This window comes from Hyalella azteca, unplaced genomic scaffold, assembly GCF_000764305.2.
Source record: "Hyalella azteca isolate HAZT.00-mixed unplaced genomic scaffold, Hazt_2.0.2 contig16724, whole genome shotgun sequence".
Taxonomy (NCBI): Eukaryota; Metazoa; Arthropoda; class Malacostraca; order Amphipoda; family Hyalellidae; genus Hyalella; species Hyalella azteca.
The window spans coordinates 93,905-109,874 of record NW_025946533.1 but is presented as its reverse complement, the minus strand read 5'-3'; the positions used below and the strand labels follow the sequence as shown (position 1 = coordinate 109,874).

The window sequence follows — 15,970 nt, the reverse complement described above, 5'->3', positions numbered from 1 at the left end:
CGGCAGCTGGAATGGATGAGATACCATATTGCATATGAGATGTATAAGTATGGAAGTGGGAGACTGGGAGTGCAATTGGCAGACTGCTGATCTATTTAATTCAATGTTGTTTGGACAAATGAATGTGTACCTTATGCATGGAAATGGAATGAAAGCCAGCTTAGCTGGGTGACCTTTTTGCACATGGGAGGCCACATAGCCACAAGAGCTGGAAGCAGAAGGAGCTGAAAAACCACAGGCCAATTACTCCTGCTGACACCTGTAGGTGTAGCAAGATTTTCTGTGCAGTTTTGGATGAGCAAATGCAAATATGTCTGGAGCATGGAAGAGTATTTGGTGAGTAGCAGAATGGTTTCAGGTGTCCAGGGTGCAGACTGCAGAGGGTGCACCATGCAAGCAGCATTGCCAAATGCCAAGATATGGATTTTTAGCCCAAAGTCTTGCCAGCCATTTTCAAGATGAGTTGCCAGGTAATTTTTAATAAGAAAATGCTGCTTACAACTTTGATAGTATGTCCCTTACTCTCCATGCACTGCAACACTTATGCTCATTCAGTCATTGCAACTGATTTCCGGACAAACTTCACTGCATCCTGATCCATCCAACGTACTGGAAACCTTACTGTGTGTGCTTGCTGCTTGCAGTCTTTCAGATTTGCAATAATTTCAAAGTAATTTCTAAAATGCAATTATTTCAATCCAAATGTGTTGGCAAGATCTTCTGAAGGCATTAATTTTGCTGCTGATGCATTGCCAAAGATCTTACAATAACCCAATTTCCGCTCCCTGGTCAATGGGACAGAAGAGCAGAAAATAACATATTTGTTGTGAATGAATTGATTGAAAGAATGAAGAGTGATGGAAGGAGAGTGTACTTGGCATTCAGAGATATTGAAGAGGGTTATAAAGAGGTTAGAGTTGACAGAAAATTATTGTGCCAGATTTTAGAAGAAATTGATATGAGTGAAAAGTATACAAAGATAGTTAAAAGTATGTATTAAATACTTGAGCTAAATATAGGCTTGGAGATGTAGGTACTGACTGGGTGAAGTGCATGAGGGTCTGAGGGATGTTTGACAAGAATGTATCCTGTCTCCACTTTTCTATGGCCTGTACATTGAACAGAAGGCTGCTAGACTGAGAATATGGTGGTATTCTGTAAAGCCCTTTGTCACTCAAATCCACTAGGATGATCAGAGCACTCCAACACAACTCACTTCAGGAGCGTGTGGGGGGGGGCCATTTAGAGTGCCTGAGGAGCAGAGGGGGGCATCAAAGAGTGCTATTTTTAAGGATTTGGCACTTCTTTATTAAGGAAATGCCAGTTATTTTGGTGCTGGAGCACTCTAAATCTAATGCACTTGTCCAGGCTGTCCTGCTCATCCAGATTCTACAAACTGGGGATAGAGCTGGACTCTGAAATGTTCTCCATAAAGATATGAATTTATGTGGACTATATTCATTGCTTTTACATTTTTAGTAAACTTGCAATTTAAGCAAATAAGTGACATCAAAGAATAAGTTAAGAGATGAGGTTGGATTTTTAATTAATAGAGGGAGGGAGTATGAGAAAATGGATGATGCCCTGTTTGTAGATTTGCCCTAGGGAGCAACTGTGGCTGTGATCAAGATGGTAATTAAACATTTGGAGAGTTTATAGAGGCTTTGAGTGTGGGACAGGATTTGCCATCAGAAAAACGGCACTTCTTTTTTTTCTCCGGAAACAAGCACTTTAGTTTTGTCTCTGGCTGCACTTCAAACTTTGGCTGTTACTCAGGCAAACCTTTTTATTGTTGGATATTTATTCTAGAAGGCTGCGTTGTTAATAAATTTTTTAATTACACCTAGAGTTTGTTAGGATGAGGCTCATGATAATTCAATAATTTCTTTCCAGAAAACCATAATTTGAATTTTGAATTAGCATAAACTTCATTACTTTCTAACCAAAATGAACTTCAGTGATCTCTTTGTTATATTTCTTAGCCTTTTTGGATATGGTAAGTGTGAGAATTGATCTCTATTACTGTGGCAGCAAATGAAATATTATACTGTATAACGTAGCTAAAAATAATTTCTAAAATAAATAATTATGCATTTTGCCTGATGGAACAAATTTGTTCTAACTATATATGCATTCAAATGGGATGTAAATAAATTATGTGTCAAGTGTGTTCTATAATAATATAACCAGAACCTTCTCATAATGATATATTTAGCATTAGCTATTTTAGAACTGCTTGTGTTGGTTCCTCATCTGCAAATGATCCTCATCCGAAAAAAAAATTGTTCATGATGAATTGCAAGTGTACAGATATGATTTGCTACTATTTTTCAAGTTTGGGGAATTCTAAAGATGAATTACTTTATTGAATAACAGCTTCATTTGTTATTAACTGTTATAATTTGTATTGCTTGCCACAGGGGCTGCAGATCAGTTTGTTACATGTGGTTCCATCACCAAGTTATATAACCCACATTACAGGGTAAGTTTCCCATAAAACCTATTTAAACATACCAAGCTCATACAATGACTGTACTGCACAGTCATTCCCTTCCCTATGATGTAATTTCTATCAATTTATTGAGCATAGGCAATTAATTTTTTATTAATTTTCCTATTTATTTATTCTCCATTTGTTGCATCTACACCTTAATTTAGTCTTGAGAGAATACAGTATGGTAATAATTATTGTGTACATGATGTTTAGTTGTAAATACAATGTGTTTCTATCTTTGGTGTGTACTTAAATTTTCTTCCTAACTTTTAATGCTATGAATCTTGAGATTTATTTGAACCAGGAAGTTGCTTCACTAAATTCCAAGCCATATTATTGAGGCTTACATTATGTTCATCTTCTCGCATGTTGCAGGTGCGTTTACACTCTCATGATGTGAAGTATGGATCAGGATCAGGTCAACAGTCAGTGACAGGGTCGCCTACTCAAGAGGACCACAATAGCAATTGGCTTGTCAAAGGAACTCCTGCCAAACCCTGCACCAGAGGGTGTGTACTGTTTGGTCTCACTGGCTTGTACTTTGAAAACCGTGCTATTTTGAGTCTTGGTGTTACTTACGGATGATTTTTAAAATTCTGCTCATATTCACTTTGCATGTATTTTATTTATGTTATGTTTAATCATTGTTTCATAACAGGGAAGCCATTAAGTGTGGAGAGCAGGTGCGGCTGGAGCACGTCAGTACACACAGGAATCTTCACTCCCACCACTTCTCTTCTCCACTCTCTGACCAGCAGGTGTTTACCAAATAAATTTCTCAGATCTTTGACCCCTAGATATGGGTTGGGGACATTTTTTAAAACTACCTTACCACGTCCATCATTCTTACTGCATCGACTTTTTCTTCTGTGGTGGGAAAATTTTTTGTTCTCAAGTGTCAGCCAAAACAAAAAAATAGGAGGACTTAACAACAATTGATGATTTAGACCACCCACTTCACGAATTAATGCTTAGAAAATAAATATAACTTACATTTAGATTTTGTTTGGGGTGTTGGTTTTAATGTATATTTTTATAGTGTTTTGGCTTTCAGCATATCCTTATACGTATCTTGTGCTAGGAAGTGTCAGCGTTTGGAGAGGAAGGCGAGGGCGACACGGGTGATGTCTGGTCCATCATCTGCAGTGGTGAAGCATGGCGGAGAGGCGACCAAATCATGCTGCGCCACGTCGACACTGACGTGTCAGTTTTTATTAGTTTTTTTCTATAGTTGTTTACAGATGGTTCCCTCACGTATCAGGAATGTATTTATTATTAACTTCATTTAGGAATGAAGTTGGTAAAAAGCTTGAAGCTTAACCATGCTAAATAGTTTTTCGTTATTCCTTATATATATATATATATATGTCTAATCTGTTGAGTCATGACGCATTATGGAATATCTTGCTTTACCGCTAACAATAAAGTCAATAATGGAAGCTGAATTTTGAGCTGAATCATATTCACTTTCTGTTAAATTACAATGCAAAGCTGGATACAGTACCGTATTATATGAACATCGGAAAAATTTTTCATTTTTTCTCGTAAGTACTAGCTGGACTAGCCTCATTTACCTCTTCTGTTAAATAGACTGGAGTTTTTTTATTTCAATTTCACAACTACTTATTTTTTGGTCAATTAAAGCTGTTAGTTCTTTTTCAATTTTTATTTTTTTTCATAGAATAATTTTACTAACTAATTCAATTTATCCAGCATGAATTTGAACATCATGAAAAATGTTGAATGAAAATATTGTTCATGATGATCATCATGAAAAAATCTAATGAACAAGCATTAATAACCCTAAAAAAGTACCAATATCAATTAAGAAACGGTAACCATTTTAAACCTTGTCTCAGGTACTTGGGGGTGACAGGGCAGCAGTACGGACGTCCCATCAACGGACAAAGTGAAGTGGTTGGCTTGACACGGTCTGGACCACAGACCAACTGGCAGAGCATGGAGGGCGTCTTTGTGCAGCGCTCCGAGCTCCCTGTCCCTTCCTCTCATCCACACGCGGAATTATAGGAACTACACTATCAAATTTAATCCAGATTATAGCTTCGATGATCGGTCCCGAGAAGAATTTCTTGTAACATTCTTGAGGTCAAATGTTAAATGTTCTTAGCTTCCCGTACCCTCCTCTCATTCACATTCGGACTTATAGGAACTACACAAACAAACTTACTCGATAGGCCGAGCAGTGTTCTGTTAATAAGTTTATGCGCATCAGAGCTTTTGAGCTGATGTCTCCATAACGCGAGTTAGTAGCTTGGAGAATCGGTCAAAGAGAAATTGTTGTAACTTTATTTCTTAAGATCAAATGTTATTAATGTTGCTAGCTCCCGGCCGCACTTCTTTCTAAATTCTCGAGGTACCGGACCAACGAACTTTTTCACGTCAATCATCCAGTCATGAGCGTCTCGTAGTGGAACGCTTTTACCTAATTTTGCAGGACCATACCTACTCATGTGTACACTGTGAGCCTATAAGCATGTGCTAAGCGAGTCATTAGTTTGAATAGGTAATGTAATGCAAAACTTTTGCTGTGTTTTGTGTATTATCAGACAATACAATCGTCTCACGTTTTGATTGAGAATCACCACTACTTGCACGAATTGTCAGTGTGATCTAGATATCTTAAATTAATTTAGAATGGAATTAAGGCTTGTTTTCTCTTTATAAAAGATATTGGCATGGAATTTATTGATATGGTGTAAAATTTGACGTTTATTTATTAGTTAATCAGTTCAATGTATACGGTAATCGTTTCTCCTAACGTAAATTAAAGATTTATTTCTTGAATATGCCCGTCACGCATTTCCTCACAGAGCTGATTCGTTGGTTAGAAACTTGGCATAATGCCTTTCCGGGTCTTAGATCTCCTGGATAATAACTGAGCGAATGAATTATCTACGTCTTTTTCCGGACGAATTCCAGTTGGGCTGTTTTGCTAGTTCTTGAAATTATTTCTAAGCCTAGGGAAGCTGCTCACGTTTTTTCCACTATTGTCTTCTCAGCTCATTTACGTAATCTCATAAGCTCATTTACGTTAATTCTCTCACACATTGCGCTCTTATAGTCTCCAATCGCTTTTATGGTTGCATTCCAGTTACATAGAGATTACTTACTCTTTTTCCGCATGCAGATTTAGACTTGCAGCTTTTTATCAGTCTCATTTACTACGGTTTCGGTTTGAGAATATTACTGGTGTCTTCCGAGGTCGATTGCCGCGGCTGAAAGTTCAAGCTCAATCAATAGTTTCGGACGAGTTTGCAGCTCCGTTTTCGTTCAGTCGACTTCTTCAGGAATACTAAGCGAGCTACTCATAAAGGTTTCATTTACAAAAATTTATTTATAAGCTTTCAGCATTTAGTTTTTAAATTTCCTGCATCTAACTTCCATCATAGGAATTATTTTCAGCATGACATATCCCATGGGCATTGCTCTGCTGTACGGTCTGCTTCGAAATCGTTATTATTTGACACTTTGATAATAGTTGTTAATTTTCTGCGCCAGTTTCGTGACCGTTTCCGCTGGTCCGAGCTTTTCGGGGTCATTCTGAACAAGGCGTGAAATTTGGCGTGTGTAACAAGGCGTGTTGACATGTTGTTACTGATGACTCCAAGAAAAGAGATGGATGTTTCGAGTCATTTTTAGAATATCTGTTATTTATTTGTGAGCTGACTAGTGAGATCCACTGACACTGCTCAGTTATATTATTCTTGGGCATTAATTTTACGCACAAACTTGCATCTATTTAAGTTCATTGTATATTGTTGTTCAACGTTGCTCGAACTTAATTCAATGATTTAATTCTTCAACTACCATTTACTTCTTCAGTGCTAGAGTAAAGATTTCTCAGTATTATGAATATTTTGTTGGAGTATATGCGCGAAATGTATCTATTTCGAATAATATTGCGCAAATGAACCTCGTTTCTGTGCGACGTTTATTCTCTGATTCTTGTAAAAGTCTACAGAAGCATCGGATTCCATTAATCGGATGTTGAAGATACGCCACACCAAATTTGTTTCGTTGCTGTGTTATTTATCTGATTGTAGTTAGCTTGTCCAGCTTCATGATACAGCGCATGACGTGTTGATTATTGATATTCGTTCGAGTAAGCGTCACATCTGCGTAACATAGTTCAGGTTCAAATGAAAGAGTTCGTAATTAAATTATTCTTTAATCTAATAGAGTATTATTTCCTTGTCCGTATGCTAGGTCATAAGTCTAGTGAGTTAACGCTTCTCTCTCCCTCCACTTTAGGATCTGAGGAGTCATGAGCGTAGCCGTTGTTTACGCAGCCATTGGTCGTCACGTTAAGAGATGTCTGGGTATTGTATGGGGGAGGTCCTACGAAGGATAACAACACGGGCAGGAACACTAGCGCGTAATACATTCCTAGAACAGTGGTGGGTGTGAAGACGACGAAGAACGTTACAAAAACGTGCGAGTTTGAGAAAGCGAGCATTATGAAGGGAATGAGGGTAGAGACACCGCCTTGTAGGACCGCTGGACCCACGCGGGCCAGACTCAACTTCGTTCTCTCTAGTCGATCATCAGTAGAGTTTTCCGTGAGGAACGTGTGTGTGATATGAACAGAGTAATCCACACTCAGACCTATGCTTAGTACGAGCGAAATGCATGAGACCGTATCAATGGTGAACCCGGATAAATGCATCGATCCGGCCACACCTACCACCGTCGCAGCGACACACATGAGCACCAAACACGCGGCCTTGAAGGACACCAAGAGTACAACTGTGGTAGCCATGATGACGAGGCCTGTTAGCAACATGTTCCTGAGCAGCTCTTCCCCTACCACCGTGTTCGTCTCCCAAATACTGTAAGCTTCAGACCACGTGCCCTGAAACCCTGGTAAGCTGAAGCGCGTCAGAAGGGAATTGATTTCTGATGTTGCTTCCTGCTGCTGCACCGGAGTGTCGGCTGGTCTGTGCTTGAATGGAATGCGGAAATATTTCAGTGGTGGCGCAGATACGTTGCATTCTACCTCTCCGTCAAACACCAGGTCGTTTCTGTACGCGCCACCGGTGGGTGTGTAGAGGAAAAGAGATATGGCCTCAGAGAAGAAATCTTCGTTCCATGTGCGGTTGGACAGTTCTCCATTCAGTTCTACATACGTTTTGAACAAGTTGAACCATCCATGAACGTTTAGAACTGAATTGGCATGCTGCAGTGCGCTATTGAAGTCTATCAACTGTGGTAAATTAGCCGCCATGCCATCATTTGCAAAGAAAAAGAAACTGTGGGCTCCTTCTTTACTGAAATAAGTCTTGTATGTCGTGAAATAGTCGGCTAAGTAAGAGTCTCGCGGCACAAACCAATTAGGGTTAAATTCTTGTTTGAGGTAAGTGGTGGCAATAATTGACCCAATGAAAAGCACCCCGCTGACGATTAGCACAAGATAACGAACTTTCATTAAGAATTCGCCGTACCATTTGAACATCCTATTGAGGATGTCAACTTTGCTGCAGTGTGAGGGCTTCCAGTCTTTATGAGTGAGGAACCACAATAACCCGTTCCTTTTTTGCCTCAAGCGTTTTTCATCGAACGTCAACCATGCTAAAAAGAAAGATGACTGCAGAATGTACACAATCATAATGCCCACACTGGCGTATGCACAAAAAGACTGCAAAGCTGGAAGTTCAGTCGTCGCTCCAATAGCGAATGCAGTGACGTCCGTTAGTGACGTGGCAGTGATAGCGACCCCAGCGTGACGCATGGTCCTGCCTGCCTTTGCCACCAGATCGTCGTCTTCGTGACCTTTGCCTGCGTTTGCTAATTCTTCTGTATCGGTATCCCAAGTTGATACGATGATAAACATGTCATCGACGCCTAGACCTATCAACAGTAATGGTAATATTGAGTTCACGGGAGAGTACATGATGCCCATGGCGGAACAGATTCCGTACGATGACAGCAGAGCCATAGAGACACTCATTAGACCGAACAATGAGAGTAGAGGCCTCTGTTCCACTTTGTTGCGACGCCCCAGCGTGCCGTTGACGAATATGAACATCAGAGCAAATCCAACAGTAAGAAACGTTACGTCTCCCCATATGTTACTATCGCTGACGTTGCCAAAACTACTCGCTGCGTTGGCATAGACTGTCATTTTACTTGGGCTCTGTTGCAAGACTGTGTCAAGCCACACACTTTCCCAATCCATGCTGGCAGTATCCACTAGCTGGCCACTAGAGAGGTCCACTTTGTAGTCGCCTCTGTCGACCGCATCTTCATCGATCTTGCTAATCCAAATTTGTAGGGTAGCCTTGGCCGAAATGATCTTCCCTGAATCATCTCTCTGCACGTCGCCGACGTATGAAAGAAAATCAGTTTTAACCCCGAACACATCACTTATAGTCGCATTATTAAAATCGTTGACAACCTTTTCATCAGTCAGACTCATAATTATATCTTCGTTGAGCCCCCAAATTTCCAGAAGACTGGTTTCGTAACAAAATGAAGGCAGTTCATCCAGAACATTGCAGTAACTTTCGCGCGACAAAGCGAAACTGATGTCATCAAGATCCTCAATCACTTCCCTACGTCGGCGTCTAAAGTCAAGCGTCCCGAGCTCATAGTCATCATAGTCTTTATTGCTGTTATCTTCGACGCTGAGGGACGGCAGCCTTGCGCAGACGTCTTCCCATGTATTGCCGGACTTTGGTTCTACAGCAGCGTTCACTGCCTGGTGCAGATGCCATATCTCCTGCATGGCGTGAGCAGTCAAGACGTTTTCCGACTCCCACAATAACATGTGGCGCCTGAAGTATGTCGGGAAATGTTCATTCTGCCAATCCAACATCTGAAATAGTTATAATATGAATTTAACACTCTTGAATTACTCAGAATTTACAGTATCATTGCCTTAAGTATTTTACTAATATTCTGATAACAATATCTTAACAATATCTCCTGACTCGTATAGCTGCCCAAATAAATACTAAAGGAGGTTGAGTTCTGGCAGTGATCGAGGACGCACGTAGTGTTTGCGGGTCCCAACTTTCTCACTTTTTACTATGCCGGTTTGACTTATCTCGCGAATTTTGTACCGAAACGATTTCAGTGAAAGGTTCAATTTTAGTGCAGTTCAATCAAAATTGTGCGAATAGTGAGAAAAACGGCTAGTACAAGTTCAGTCATGAAAAGATCCGGTCAAATGACACGAGTTTAGATCTATGAACAAGGCACGAAATTGGAAGGAATCGGCGACAGGCCATATCATGCCTACACTTCAGAGCCGACATCACTATGTTATGTTATGTTAAGCAAATATGTTCCATATTATGATGCAAAAATACGAAATAGAAAGAACTGGAAAACCGTATAAATACTAAATGAGAGCAGCCTACATGATATTTCGAGTTTGACATCAAATTGAACTTCAGTTTTTGTGCTCGACACGCTATTAACAACTACGTAATTCAAGTAGCAGCTTTAATCAATCTATTCCAACAGTTATAGGCAAATTTAACTAACCTTAATGAATGCTGAGTTTTGTGGCAACCAAAGTTTGAACGGGCGGAGCTCCGATCTGAAATTGATGACACCGATGCCCATTGCGAGCGTCACGGTGACACAAATCGCGATTGTCGAGAGTGGGTACGTCGCCACCCGTCGCCCGTGTCGCTCGAAGCCGTCTTCCATCTTCTGGATGATAAACGCACTGCATGATGCCAATGATAGCCTGCAGAAGTAAAGGGTGGGTGAGCAGCCATTGTTGGCATAGCATGAGTAGGCACAGATAATGGATGATCATGGCCTAGCTCTTCCCGAATCTCGTCGTTTTGTACCTGACTCGTATAGCTGCCCAAAATATATGGCCCCTGGCCAATGGCCATGTCTATGTCCAAAACTGCACATGTAATACTATCTGTCCAGTGGACGCATAGCTGGGGATGCAGCGCAGAGGGATGAGGCTGGCAAAGACTTAACGTGCATGGTTCATCGTGAAGAAAATAGATGAGCTCATGGGAATGTACGTGAGATATGAAACCTACGACAAACTTATAATGATGCGTAAATAATTGGAACTGAATTCAAATGATTTAATAAATAATACACTCAGGAAGCTGAATGTGTATGTTACCAGATAACATCGACTAGTATGTGTTCGCGATAAGAGAAGAGGAAAATATTCATCACACGGTTACTGAAGACCGAACTAAAGCAGTAGCTAACACCAGAAAACTTCCAGCCTCTGGCCTCTCGTCTCCACCACGAGCAGTACCCAGCCAACCAGGCTTGCATGTAAGAGGGATTACAAGTATCGGTGTGGCAGAGAACGAGTTCTTTGCACTATTGCGTAACCATTATCTCCATTAACTGTGTGATAGTGCTTTGAAAATGAAGTCGTGCACTTGCCGCAGAATGCAACTATTACTTCAGCTATCTGACAATGATTGTATTAGGAAAATTTCTTAACTGAAAAGTTTTACATAATGGGATTCAGCAACCAGTCCTTAAAGAACATTTAGAAGGCGAAACGTAGGTAATTCATCATTGATGCACGTGGTTCGATTTACGCACCAGTTAAAGCTAATACTAGTACATTATGTGACACAGCAACGCAGGATTAAAAGGAGATGACGCCAGATAACGACCATTAAAAATCCCACTAGGAATTGACCTTTAAAATTTAAGGCAGGACAATTCAATGTAACATATTTACAACCTCCATATCGCAGCAGAATTTTTTGCCCTATCGTGTGAGCTTAGTTGCGGTCGTAACAGAAGGCTCGTTCTTGTCTTTACCTGCTGCTTCTGGGGCTTTTCTTTTGGCCTCCAGCCCCGTCTTTTGTTTCGTCTGAGGCAGCCTGGGAATCCCCCTTACATCTTTGGGAGGAGTTTGTGGCTTCCATGCAGATCGATTCTTGCACAACACCTTGCATTTCTAGATTGTTGTGCACAGTATTTTCTTGTTGAATGTTACCTGCAGCTAGTTTTGATTCACTGTTACAGATATTATTCACTCTATCATCACTTCTAGTTCTGAATTCACTGTTGTCATCACCACTAACTCGTTCATCAAGTCCTCGAGCGCCTCTATTTTCTGTGTTGTCTACATCATTTTCATCGTTTTCTCGATGCGTTCCACCCATCGTGAGATCTTTTGCACGCGTGCTGGCACAACTTAATTCATGAATTTTAAACTTTGGATAAAAATGTTCCTGTAGTGCACCAGTAGGAATTTCATTTTTATGCTGATAAACAAAATGCCTGGAAAATGCAAAAAATACTAGTTATTTAATCAAACATAATGAACACTTGAATTAATGTTATTCATGTTAAGTTAACTGAAAGCATCGACTTTTAAGGGTGGCGTTCACGTACATAGTATTATTGTCTAACTGAAATTGTAATAAATATAATTGTGACACGAAAGCATATCGAAAAATATTGAGTTTTGTCCCATAAGCTTTCCTCCGGGCAAAAGCATTTTCACGTGTTTTTTATTCTATTACTAAATAAGTTTCATTGTTTTTGAAATTGACAATTTGAGCTTTGAACTAACTCCAAGTTCATCGCTGCTGTCAAACTTCCATTAGATTCAACTCTACGTTATCCATCCCTTTTACATTCTTCCTATTTTTATCATGAAATTCGATCCTTTAAGTCTTGCCCTCACGAGTAATTTTGGCTACGCTGTTATCATAACTTAAACAAAAAAGTGATCAAAACGTAATAAATGAATTTTGTAAAGTGATACTTAAAATTAAAACAATCAACAAATTTCGCGAACTAAATCGTCATCTAACACCGTAACACGTATGACGTGCGCCATCGGCTTAGTTGAATATCTAAAATATTGCATACCAACAGCATACAGAAAGCAAAATTATAGCATCAATAATTTGTTCATCAAATAATCAATTATTTGAGGAAAATTATAAGCAGTAAATTGCTTTAGAGAATTTAAATGAATCTACAACAGGAAAATAATTTGTACAGTGAAGGTCAATATTAATACAGAAATGTTATTTATTGAAATTCTCCTAACTAATTCTTAAGAGCAAATTCTTTCTGAAACTTGCTGAATCCTCGTCACAACTGGATGCGTTCGAAGGAGACTTCGCAGTCATGCTGGGTTTAGGCTGCTTGTTACATGTGTGACTTGAAAGCAAAAACTCGAAGGCCGAGCAGGAGCTTTGTTGAGTTATCTAAACCATGCTATTCGCTAACACATAGTGAATATATGGTCGGCAATTTGTAACCCATACAAGCAAAGTTTTGAGGTTATACCTATTCGGTAATAGATCCAGCTAAAAGATCAGTAATTTTTGTACATCAATAATAACATTTTTAAAATTTATCTTATCCATAAGAAAATCTAAAAAATAATAGGTAAAAATATTTTTTGAATTTGCCACGAGACTTCAACTTCAATTGAAACATAACATAACAATTGCTGAAACATAACATAACAATTAACATAACATAAATTTTGCAAGTGAAAATTTGGTTGACGGTGAAGCTTGAAGATCTCGCCATTTTAGTTTGACGGCAAGAAAACGTTCACACTGGAGCTAATATTTGTTTTAAGGGATGTTTTAATGCCATTCGTTGGATATTCAACTCATTGCTGAGTAATGATAAGGTGGTTGGTGGTTAATTAGAGCTGCTTGCAATAACCACTGCCACTCATTGTGATTTTTTCTCTTGTTCACCTAGTCTTTAATTCAGCATTTATTTATTATCAATGTGATTTAGTCACAACACAAGATCAAGAATTAGCGAACGAACATAGGTTCGAGCTCAAGTAAACGTTAATATGTACTAGAGATTTTTTACTTGCCTGGAGCGCCTTACCAAACTATTATCTTCAAATGTCAAGATATCTTAACCCGTGTGCATCACAAGAATTCAAAGCTGTGCTGAAAACCACAACCGCGTATATTTCTCAATAAAAAATTAATTATCAACAAAATATTCTTCAAGAACGTATTAGGAAACTTATGAGAAATAAATTCATTTTCTTATCGAAATATAAAAAAACATCTATGACAATAATTACATCAAAAATGCGCGTTACAAACGCCACACATTCACAAATACAGCTCAGCTATGAATTGTACCTTTGCACATAGCGTGAGGAAACGATAGTTTTCACTTAACACTTCTTATTTATTTCCTTAGACCTCAACCAAAAATTCGGTTGTTGCATCATTATTTTTTTAATGCCAAATTCCATGGTATTCTGTCATTGAAGCTTCGGGTTACTCCTCCTGGCCTTGGATACACGGTTGCAAGGCTACCCAGTTGAGTGTAGTCATTCTAGGCATGCAGGAGGCCACCGCCTATGGACATATGGTATTTTTGTATAGGGATAATCGTGCTACCTCTCCGCCGTTGGTTCTTGGGCGTGGGTACTGGACTAACTACAAAATGGATGTCAACGCAGCGCTCTAGAAAATTTACTTTAGGGAATAACTGTTTCTATAATAAGTATTCTATAATGTTAAAAAAATCAGGCTAGCGAAGTTGCGTACGTATGGTATGAGGTGGTGTGGTCGAAACGTAGGCAAATGCATTGTACCTCCAGTCTGCACTAACCCCACAATGAAAGCCATAGAAGTTATTTTCATTATTCATTCTGTGATTTAAAAAGTGCCGAGTCAAGGCTGCTTCAGTCTGAGGGTGCCGCACTGCACTATCTAAATGTGCTGATTAAAACATGTCAGACTAATGGCGCTAGTCGACTATCAACAGCCATTCAGGTCAAAGAAAAAGTAAATCATTCGCTAGATTGCAATTGTCACACGAGCCTCTGCGGATGCTTTCGCAATACCTACACATGACAATATCCAATATGGTAATTATAACATTATAATTTTCCAGTTCAAATATGAACATTGCTCAATAATCCTCGCTACGGATATTTAACACGAGAAAGCGATAAAGACGTATAATATAAAATTACCAAACAATTTCATTTTATTGTGTATAATGATTACTCCGTCATATAAATTTGGGTGTATCTTATATCTCTTGAAAAATCACGTTCAATCAATTATTTCTCTATATTCACACTCGTCTACAAGTAACGAAAGACTTGATAGCGAAGAAAACGTACATCGTGACATGCGTCACTAGACTTTCACTCGCCACTTCTTCCGCGTACGGCTGCTCTGTTGGTAGACGCTTGTGGCTCTACGCGTTCCGCATTGGAAAGCCAGGCTTACGCAAGCGTCAGGCTGTCCTACGCCTGGGCGAGGAGCTACATCTGCGGCCCAAGGTCTCCTGCTACGTACCTACCTGCCTCCATACAAGTCAAGGATCAAGACCAATGAATCCTCCTTACTTATTTCTTATTGACGTAAGGGTGTTTCTTTCGATTATAATTAGTTTATGATAACAAGTTATTTACAGTATATTAACAATCAATCGTATAAATGTGACCAATGGGTCACAAAAAATATCAAATTGGTATTAAATTAATCCTCTTAACCGTAGATGAAGAAAGGCCGATACACGTTTGCAATTCTTGGCCATATAATCCTCAGTCTTAAATATGGTCGGCAACTTTAGGAAACTGTACAATTTCATCCATAATAGTGAACAAAAATAGTGTGCAGCGCACCTGTGCTGAAGCACAGATAATTATTTGTGTTAATTAATTCGAATTATCGGTGATGATCGAGCATTATCGTTGGAAGGAAGCGTCTATGGATGTCAAGGTCTCGTTTATTTCAGATTCTAAACGACGATTTTTCGGGTGCGCACCAGTATAAGTGGAGGCATTTTATCCTAAAAACGTGAACAAACGTCCAAGTCTTTTACATCTTTCATGCCACATATCCGCTAGAGATTGGCAGTTATTAACTATTAAAACAAAAATAAAGCAGAAGTATCTCGTGCAATATAATTCGTTATACGGTAACACGATAAATACAATTGTGTACCTTTTCGTCCCTCCGCAACGACGTTAAAAATTCATTCAAGGTTGACAGTCAAAGCTCCCATCGGGCGAAAAATTTGAAAACATAGATTTGTGTCACAATAACAATTATGCTTTTAGAATTACTGCGGTGAATTTTCCAAGTCAAAATCAAGTTTCGACACCAATAAGAATTGGCGTGAAACATAGCATTTCATGATAAGAAAATTGGCATAAAAATCGCATTTTATGACATAACCGACGAAAATAACTTGAAAATATGCTAATCGCTATGGAACATCTCATAATATCTAATTTCGAGCTTTGAAACCGTCATTGAATGAGTAAAATTTATTCGTCAAGCCACCGGACGTCAAGGTGGTAACCTTGCCTACGTATAAACGCATACTTTCTATGATGCATGAGTTGCTCTCAGTAGCCTTGTTGTTCGGTATACAACTTTTTTATAACAGCGTTTCGCATGCACTCATTGAAAAAATTTCTTGTTTTGGAGAATAATTACCAGGTACTTTCGTTAAACAGTGGGATAAAACATATTTTTCATAATC

The 15,970-nt window shown here is 39.1% G+C and overlaps 2 protein-coding genes across 2 annotated transcripts; one reads left to right on the top strand and one right to left on the bottom strand.

Annotated features, from left to right (window-relative positions):
* Positions 1–1,866: 1,866 nt before the first annotated feature.
* LOC108669689 (stromal cell-derived factor 2) lies at positions 1,867–6,691 on the top strand. The gene is made up of 6 exons (XM_018157091.2): positions 1,867–1,996; positions 2,421–2,482; positions 2,870–3,003; positions 3,153–3,252; positions 3,576–3,697; positions 4,354–6,691. Exons 1-6 carry the CDS (start codon positions 1,948–1,950, stop codon positions 4,520–4,522), a joined length of 636 nt encoding a protein of 211 aa, XP_018012580.1. The 5' UTR covers positions 1,867–1,947; the 3' UTR covers positions 4,523–6,691.
* Positions 6,668–11,745, bottom strand: LOC108669687 (patched domain-containing protein 3-like). Its single transcript, XM_018157090.1, has 3 exons — positions 11,279–11,745; positions 10,004–10,211; positions 6,668–9,329 (listed from the first exon to the last, which is right to left on the bottom strand). The coding sequence occupies exons 1-3, from the start codon at positions 11,623–11,625 to the stop codon at positions 6,723–6,725; spliced, it is 3,162 nt and encodes a 1,053-aa protein (XP_018012579.1). The 5' UTR covers positions 11,626–11,745; the 3' UTR covers positions 6,668–6,722.
* Positions 11,746–15,970: the final 4,225 nt, after the last annotated feature.